Source organism: Microplitis demolitor, chromosome 10, assembly GCF_026212275.2.
Source record: "Microplitis demolitor isolate Queensland-Clemson2020A chromosome 10, iyMicDemo2.1a, whole genome shotgun sequence".
Lineage (NCBI taxonomy): Eukaryota > Metazoa > Arthropoda > Insecta > Hymenoptera > Braconidae > Microplitis > Microplitis demolitor.
The window spans coordinates 9,806,848-9,816,781 of record NC_068554.1 but is presented as its reverse complement, the minus strand read 5'-3'; the positions used below and the strand labels follow the sequence as shown (position 1 = coordinate 9,816,781).

The following is a 9,934-nucleotide window of genomic DNA, read 5'->3' as shown; positions in this document are numbered from 1 at the left end:
ATTCAGCCCAACGATGCACATCAATCGAAAAATCTTCTGGATTGTTTGATTGTTTGACAATCAATCAACAGTGCAACACAATACATATAAAATTGACGCACCGATGTTAGCCGCATGGACTTGAAGCAATCCCATTTTCTAATCATTATCATAGAATGGGATACGTCTAGTCGAAGGTACGTATGTATTGGTTCTCGACGATGATACTCACTGTCATTAATATTAGGTGTACAAAAAAGTTCTACCCGTTTTTCAAAGATGGAGTTATCTAACAGCTATTTATAGGTTAGCTATGAATACGTATATGTACATGCACAGCTGTTTGTACTCATTAAATTCATCAAACTTTTAATATATTAATCTTCGATATATATATTTTTTTATTAAGTTAAAAATAGAAGTAAGTAATGAGCATATCCGCCATTGTCTTTTATATGAATTTCATCAAGGAAAAAGTGCTGCTGAAGCTCAAAGAATAATCTGTGCAACTTATGGTGACAGTGTTATTGATGACAGTACTTGTCGAAGATGGTTTCGGAAATTCACAAACGGAGATTTTAATTTAAATGATAAACCACGCTCTGGAAGACCTTCAACAATCAGTGACGAGAAATTGGAAGAATTACTGAATCAAGATTCTGCACAAACACAACAAGAACTTGCGAAAAAGTTAAACGTTACTCAACAAGCTATTTCTGAAAGATTACATGCTTTAGGTAAGATTCAAAAAGAAGGAAAATGGGTACCTCATGAATTAACTCCAGAACAACGAGAGAGACGAGTTGACACCTGCCTGTCGTTGCTTTCACGACATAAAAAAAAAGTTTTTTGTGGAAACTTGTAACAGGGGACGAAAAGTGGGTTTACTATGAGAATCCTAAACGTCGAAAACATTGGGTAGACCCAGGACAACCAACGACATCAACACCAAAACGTAATGTTTTTGGGAAAAAAATATTGCTTTGTATTTGGTGGGATGAGTGGGGCGTGCTATATTATGAGTTACTCAAACCAAGAGAAACCGTTACTGGAGAACGCTACAGTTGTCAATTAAAAAAATTAGCAGATGAAATCAACAGTAAAAGACGATTTGCGGGACAAAAACCTCGACCAGTGATACTGCAGCATGATAACGCCAGGCCTCATAGAAGTTCAATCGTCCACCACACTATAAATGATTTACAGTGGAAAATTTTACCGCACCCGGCGTATTCACCAGACCTTGCACCGTGTGATTTTCACCTATTCCGTTCATTGCAAAATTACTTGGCTGACAAACACTTACAAAATGAAAACGAAATGCAAAAAACAATAGATGATTTCATTTCGACAAAAGATCAAGCCTTTTATCGCCGTGGGATCCATCAGTTGCCTGAGCGTTGGCAAAGGGTAGTAGATGCTGATGGTGGTTATTTTGATTAAAATTTGTATTTTATTTAAAATTTTTAAATATATTTTTTTTTGACAAAAAACGGGTAGAACTTTTTTGTACACCTAATAGCATATAAAAAACAAGTCTCAACGTATGTTTTTACAGTTTGATTATTAAATGCTAGTGATATTCCATTCATTACTGCTCGAGCAGAATCACATACAGCTTGTTTAGGTTTTGGGGCATTTTTCAACCATTGTTTTAACCACCACCATATCACTTCCGTTTCTTGACTTTCGGTAAACATGTCGTGAACGGATAAAGTTTCATTGTCAAAATTGATTGTAATTGAATATAAAAAAATGTTACCAGATGAACTTCCATCTTCATGAACTAATGGCTTAGCGATACTTCCAGTACCATCGACAGAGATAGATGAGACACTTTTTGTTGTCCTGCAATATTTTTTATAATCATGCAACTGTGCTGGAGTACTAAATGAAATATATAATTTTTTTCGTTTAACTTCATGAATGAAACCTTGAAATGGCATAGTACAATTCATATCTTCAATTGCTTTCATTAAATCTTTTCCATCTGAAGCCCTGCTTAAAAAATCCGATAGATTCTTATAGCTGTTTGTATAAGGCCCTATACTTAATTATAGCACTTCTCATAGAACTCATTCATTCTCATAAAATTTCTATGGGAATTTTGAGAATCTATTGGATTCTATGAGATTTTCTAAACAGAGAACTTTCACATTGAGTTCAGCATCCGTATATTCTTTTTTAGCTTGTGTTAAAACTTTTTTAGAAGGAATATAAGATGGTATTCGACCTCGGGATTTTACGTTTTCTCGAATCTCACGTTTATACCAATTTGTAGCACCTTCATGAAAGACTTCTTTTCCAACGCGTTGTCTTTTAAGGCCTTTAAGTTGACGCTTTACTTGATCGTGTTGATTATAAAAAGTTTCATGAGTTCTTATTGTAAAAACAACGTTAGTTTCATCCAGTGGCTTTTCATATAACAAACAAAATAGTGGGTTTTTATAACTCTTACTTTTACAATATCCTTTGATTCGTAAGTAATGTTTACTCTCAGGTGAATCATGAATTTTCATATTTTAAAGCTAAATGCACAAGGAAGTTCCGTAATGCAATTCTCATTATATCTCTTCGATTTTTTGTGACATCCCTGCTTACAAAATCCGATAGGTTCTTATAGCTGTATGTATAAGGCCCTATACTTAACTATAGCACTTCCCATAGAACTCATTCATTCTTATAAAATCTCTATAGGAATTTATGAGAATCTATTGGATTCTATGAGATTTTCTAAACAGGGATTAGTATAAACACTTTCCGCCAATTATTTACTATTTAATGTATCGCTCATCTGTGTCCAAACATGTGAACTGTACTTAGGATACATTCCATCCTTAAATTCATCAATAAACTTTTCAATAGTATCTGTAGCATCCGTAACAGAAACCAAAGCTACCCTCGGCATCGTACTGAAAAATAAATATCAAGGCTATGAATTCACAAGTAAAAATATTTCACTTAAGAACGGTTTTCAGATAATTTTGTCCCAGCTTTTCTCTGAAATAAAAGCTCTAAACGCAAAATAAAGACACAGACCCGATGCTTTACTCTATGAACTAGCGAAGTGCACTTGAATTTTTTGATAACTTCCATTTGTTTACGAGAAAAGCTTGGACAAAGTTCCTATTTAATGTACAAGTGCAACAGAGATAGTACCGTTTATCCAGTTGAGTGCGAATAGAGAAACAAATGAAAACGCGTCTTAAAAAATAAACAGAAAATTTGTCTTATTGAGTTTTTTAAGTTCTAAATTATAAAACGAATTAATGATAAGAAAAGCTTACAAATGAATTAATGAAATAAGTAATCTACACTATATGAAAATAAAATTTCATAAATCACAACTCAAAAGACGATTTGTTAAATTTAAATTATTTTTCATTCATTAACATTAAAATTTTTTATAATAAATTATTTAAACATAATAGTAACAATAAAATCCATGATCAAGCAATAATCATTAATGTATAACCCGTAACAATGATGAAGTCAATACCAGTCATTCAATTGTTTTTAGTGATTATCATGTAATCCGTTCAATTCAAAACTTTTTTTTTTTTTTTTTCATAAAATATTTTTATTCATTTAAATAATAATAAAATTCTAGAAAATTAATTAATAAATAATTAATCCTTCTTAATATTATTATAAATCAATTAATTATTTATTAATTTTTTTTGTTATTTATACTCCAGTTAGAAAACAACTTTATCAACATTTGTAAGAGGTGGCATGAATGTATTCGCCATAGTGGCCGGTTTTAAAAATTTAAAAAAATTGAAAAAGTTTTATTTTTACTTTCAATGATATACATAGAATTGAAGATTATGTATATAGCTAAATATAAACACAATCTCACCTTACAATCAAATAATGATACTGAAAGTAAAATAAATAAACTAACTACTTGTAAGTAACAAAAAAAAAAGTATTGAAACACACTAAAATATTTTTCGAAATTCTTTGCATGCATTTTCATAAATTTCTTCCTACACAGAAAAAAAAATCGGTCTGTCGGTTGACCCTGCGGGCCAGCCCCAAAACTTCCCGCTGTTTTCGACCTCAAAGAGGTCGAAAACATTAGTGTAGATATATTTTCGAGCTCTTCGAGCTCGAAAATGCTATCACATGCAATTGTTTTATTATGATCTTCTCAAGCTCTAACAAGTTACCTGTTATGCTGAAGTTTGAAAATTTAAGAATCGAAAATCATCAATGGAGCGGTTTTTAAAATTTAGTTCCTGATTATGTTCAGTAAAATAAGTGTATTGAGGCACAAATCAATGTCGGGGATCAAAATCAAGATTTAAATAAATTTTGACTCATGTAAGAAACAATAAAATATGAAATATCCGATAAAAATATTAAAAACTACGTTTTATCGATTTTTTTGTTGATAATATGATTTAAACTCAAAACCAAGTTCGATGACGTTATATGATCAAAAGAAACCATAAAAAAGATGAGTTGTTATGATATCAGGCACATTTTGTTACGTTATATTATGATTTATCCGGAAAAAATAACATAAAATGTTATTTTTTTAACTTTTCAACGCCGATATCTTTTGAAGTAATCAATCGATTTTGATAGTTGACGTGGCAATCGGCGCGTTTTATTGAATTCTAGAGCTGATTAAAATTTGAAATCGATCGCGTCAGTCGTTTCGAAAATATTTAGAAAAAACCGTTTTTCACCATTTTTTTCTCCCGCGATAACTCTCGAACGAATTATCCGATTTTGATGTTCGAGGTGGCAATCGACGCGTTTTATTGAGTACTAGAGCTGATTAGATTTTGAAGTCGATAGTATAAGTCGTTTTTGAGAAATCAATAAAAAACTAAAAAAAAAATTTTTTTTTTTTTCGTAATTTGCCAATATTTTCGAGTCTATTCGATCAAATAATCTGAAAGTTTCAGAAAATATGAAGGCCAACAAGCTCTTTCGATTGCCACCTGAACCATCCAAATTGATTCATTAGTTCAAAAGTTACAAAGAGTTTACATACATACATACACACACACAGACACACACACACACACACACACACACATACATACACACACTCGGACATCATTCTGAAAATAGTCAGAATAGCTTCCTAGGACCTCAAAACTTCGACATCTGATGAAAACTCGATTTTCGAAAATCGGGGTGAAAACAATAACTTCCCGAAATTTTTGAAAATCGTCGATTTTCTTAGCGGGAAGTTAAAAATCTCGACTGAAAGCAAATATTTTTGATTCAAGAAATTTTTTTTAAAACCTTAATTTTCTTGGATAAAGTAAAAATCTAACCAAGACAAATTTACTTGTCTCAAGAAAATCTTGACTTAGTTCCCGAAAATGTTTGTTTTCCAAAATATTTTCTTAACTAAAGATTAATCGTTTTTCTGTGCACAGTAATTTAATTTTTTTTTTTTTTTTTTTTTTTTTTCAATTTCACATAATTCCTGATAGAAGAATTAATTTCTGCAAAATAGAACATATAAACTTTCAGCTTCGATAATTATGTATAAAATGTAAATAATAAAAAAATAGGCGTTTACGTCTGCCCTGATTAAACAAAAGGATTTGTGACGATTAAAACTGTTTTAATCGTCACAAATCGTCAATTGATGATTAAAAACGATTAAATTTTTAATCGTTTTAAATCGTCGTGAATCGTCAATTGACGATTCGACAGGATTAAAAAAGATTAAAAATTTAATCGTTTTTTATCTTCTTTAATAATTAATAAACGATTCGTGACGATTTAAAATTTCAAGTCGTCATGAATCGTTTTTAATCTTCATTCAGAACCAGAAATTACAATATTATTTTACGATTAAAGACGATTCGTGACGATTAAAAATTTCAAGTCGTCATGAATCGTTTTTAATCTTCAATCAGAACCAAAAATTACAATATTATTTTACGATTAAAGACCATTCATGACGATTTAAAATTTCAAATCGTCATGAATCGTTTTTAACCTTCATTCAGGACCAGAAATTATAATATTATTTTACGATTAAAGACGATTCATGACGATTTAAAATATCAAATCGTCATAAATCGTTTTTAATCTTCAATCAGAACCAGAAATTACAATATTATTTTACGATTAAACACGATTCATGACGATTTAAAATTTCAAATCGTCATGAATCGTTTTCAATCTTCATTCAGAACCAGAAATTATAATATTATTTTACGATTAAAGACGATTCATGACGATTTACAATTTCAAATCGTCAGGAATCGTTTTTAATCTTCAATCAGAACCAGAAATTATAATATTATTTTACGATTAGAGACGATTCATGACGATTAAAAATTTCAATCATCTTTAAATCGATTCCCAAATGTGTCCATAACAACTGATGGTTGGTCATCACGCGCTAATAATTCATTTGTAACTATTACTGTCCATGGTATTGATGATCAGTGGAATTTGTCCTCTTTTACCTTAGACACATTAGAAATGTCAGAAAGTTATAATGCCACAAATACATACAACTATCTGGCTAAAGCATTGAATGATTGGAATCTTTATGACAAAGTGATTGCAGTCGTACACGATAATGCTCGGTACATGGTTGCTGCTGTACAAGACAATTGGGAAGCTTATGATGATCTTCAAATAAGTGTCCGCAGTTTTTTCCACACTCTACAGTGTGTTGTAGAAATAGCTCTAAAAGAATGTAATTTGAAAGATTGCTTACAGAAAGTTTCAGCCATAGTAGGTCACTTTAAGCACTCGAATAAAGCCAGTACAGCTTTGGAAAATGCCCAAAAAAAACATCATCTGCCAACTCACCGGTTAATAAGCCATTCTCCAACACGTCGGAATTCGGCATATGATATGGTCGAACGTCTAGTTGAACAGCGTAAAGCTGTTGAGTGGGTTTTATTAGATCAAGAGATAACGCCTAAAGAAATGATGAAAAAACTACTTCTAAATGACTCTGATTGGACCTATTTGCAAGATGTCATCAAAATTTTTAAGTCATTTGAGGTTGCGACAAGATTAATGTCTACTGAGAGCCAGTCCACTCTTTCTATGGTACGGCCAACTGTTGTCTATTCATTATTGAATAAATTTTTACAGCCGCAAGATGATGATAGCGAATATATTTTATTACTCAAAGAAATTCTTGAAAAAGAATTAACAACTCGTTTTTTAAGTAATACAAATGTAACTTGTTGTGCAATTGCATCTTATTTAAATCCACGGTGATTATTTTTTTAATTTTTAAAGATGACTGGCCGGGTCAACCATATTTTACAGTTTTTTTTTTATACTAATTTTTATAAATACATAGTTACAAAGATTTAGCAAATGAAGAAGAACCATATCGGAATAAGATCAAGGAAAAATTGATTGAAATGACAGCGAGAATCACAGTAAATGAACCTGATTTGAATAAAAATCAAAGAGAGAGAGATTTAGATTATATTTTTGATCCTGTACGCGGCTTGTCTGGAAATCTGCAGAGAATGGCAAGTCTTGAAGGCCAAAGTCCTATTGAAAAAGAAATAATAAAATTTGACCGAGAGCCTACAATTCCAAAGGCAAACAATCCACTACTTTGGTTGAATTCCAAGCGGAACAAATTTCCAATCTTGGCAAATTTTGCCAGAAAATTTTTAGGTATCCCTCCTTCTAGTACTCTTTCTGAGCGGGTTTTTTCAACGGCAGACAATATAATTTCTGCCAAAAGAAGCTGTCTGTCACCAGAAACTGCTAATATATTAATTTTTTTATACCAAAATAGAGATATGATAGAAAAACTAGATTAAAAAACTTTCAAAAATGTAAATTGCTGTTATTAATATTAAAATACTATGTAATAAATTCATTCTCAGTCAAATTATGTCTATTAATCCTCAAAAACATAGATATTTTATAAAATATAAAATTAGCTGATTAGCCGGTTTAACCTTTAGCTAATTAGCCTAGCTAATTTCGGTTAACCGGCTAAGCCGAGCAGTCAGCCAGCTAATTAGCCAGGTTAACTTTTTTAACCGACTAAATTGTACAGCCCTAATATTTACCGAATAGATTAATAATTTTCAAACTATGCTGTAATCGAACACATTTACTCCAAAACGCCAAAGTGGAAATATTTTGATTTGTAAACACATATTAATTATTATTCCATAAAAATCGATATCAATAAGTAGTTTTACGAAAAGGAAATTCCACTTTTCAAATAAAAAAAATATATTTCCTGTTAAAAAATAATCTTGCTCCAAAATAAAAAATTGTTATTTTTGTTGTGCAACATTCTAATCTGTTCTAATCGCTTGTAGGTCTAAAGGCGGATACACATTACTGAATCGTTCGCAAGGTTGATTTTTATGAAGCTTGAATTGTCATCCCTAATAGCCATTTTGCTTGAAATTGACAGTAATTGAACAATTAAAATTACCGAAATTTGCTGCTCGAATTTGCCGAAAATTTGACAGCAAAAATTAGAAAAAAAAATTTGTGGTTAATTTTTCCTCAATTTAAAGGTAAATTTTGTTACTAGAAAAAAAAACCCTAATAGAAGTTTCCTTGAATTTTTCGTCAAATGTCCGTCAACTTCGGGCTTTTTTGGTTTTGACGATAATTTGTATACTACTTTTGAAGTGAGTTCGCATTCTAATTTCGGTAGTGAAAATTTACGTCAAATTGAGTAGCAAGTTGTATACAAATTGTCGTCAAAACCGAAAAATCCCGAAGTTGACGGACATTTGACAAAAAATTCAAGGATTCTTTTGGATGGTAAACTTTAGCTAAGCAAACTGTGCTATTAGGGTCATTATGATGATAATTAACGATTCTGCGTAGCAATCTTAAGGCGCCGGTGATACATTTTTTTTTGTTTTGATATTTATTGAAAATAATTAGTTCGTGTTAATTGTTTGATAAAATTATTGTTTGTTCTTGGTATTTTTTTCGTAAATGAGTGATAAAAAAAATAGGTCCTTAAGGCGGCAATGACTAGAGTCATTTTAGCTTTTTCTTTTTTTTTCTCAACAAGCCTTCAGGGGAATTTTTATTTGTATTTCTCTGTTAAAAAAAAATATAATAACCTTGAAATGAAATCACTATTTCTGTATTAAAATACTTTTTTTTTTAATTATAGTTTTATTTTATGAATAAAAAAAAGTAGCTACAGTTTTTATTGATAATTTAATATTGTCAAGATATATCAATGTCAATAAACTGAAAAAGACGATATTTCCTATATTTTTATAAATCATTCCTCATAAAATTACGTGTTCGTTCAATCGATGGTATCGATTTATAGCTTTCTTTATATTCGTAATTAAATATTAAGTTTATACATTTTATTATAATAACAATCACTTCTATCTTTAATTACGTTTAATAATGCACATAACTAAGTCAGAAACTCAATAGTAATAATAATAGTAGTACTAATAACAAAGCTAAGTAACAAATAATCTGACAGTACAATTAATTGTGATAAGTTTTACTACTAAAGTTTGTAACTGGGATTACTCACATAGGAAACAAAAAAAAGTAGAGTTCTTGATGTCTTCGAAGTATCATAACAAGTACCTTTTACTTTAAGAAATTTAATAGTTGATTATGTTTATTATCGCTTGAAAAGATGTTATATTTAAGTAAAAATAAAATAGATTTAGTATTATGAACATCGAGCTTCTATTTTATAATAATTTTCTTATGTGAAATTTGTTTTGATTAATTTTGACAGGATTAACTAAGAACTAAATGCTAACGCATGAACTACCTTATAAGTGTAGGAAATTAAAGTTATAATGCTTAGAAATAATGTACTATTAATTTAATAAAACAATTTTTTTATTAATTGAGCCTTATCTTTTCACTCATAATGTTCATGAGTATTTAGTTATTTGTCTTATTTAAAATATAGGTTAGGAATTTTTTTCTTGGAAACTTTTTCTATCGCACATGGCCAAGGAATATAATC

General features: G+C 30.2%; 1 protein-coding gene across 1 annotated transcript; it reads left to right on the top strand.

Moving 5' to 3' along the window:
* The first annotated feature begins 6,447 nt into the window (after nucleotides 1-6,447).
* Nucleotides 6,448-7,850, top strand: LOC128668829 (zinc finger BED domain-containing protein 4-like). Its single transcript, XM_053742628.1, has 4 exons — nucleotides 6,448-7,029; nucleotides 7,075-7,199; nucleotides 7,289-7,538; nucleotides 7,833-7,850. The coding sequence occupies exons 1-4, from the start codon at nucleotides 6,448-6,450 to the stop codon at nucleotides 7,848-7,850; spliced, it is 975 nt and encodes a 324-aa protein (XP_053598603.1).
* The last annotated feature ends 2,084 nt before the right edge of the window (nucleotides 7,851-9,934 follow it).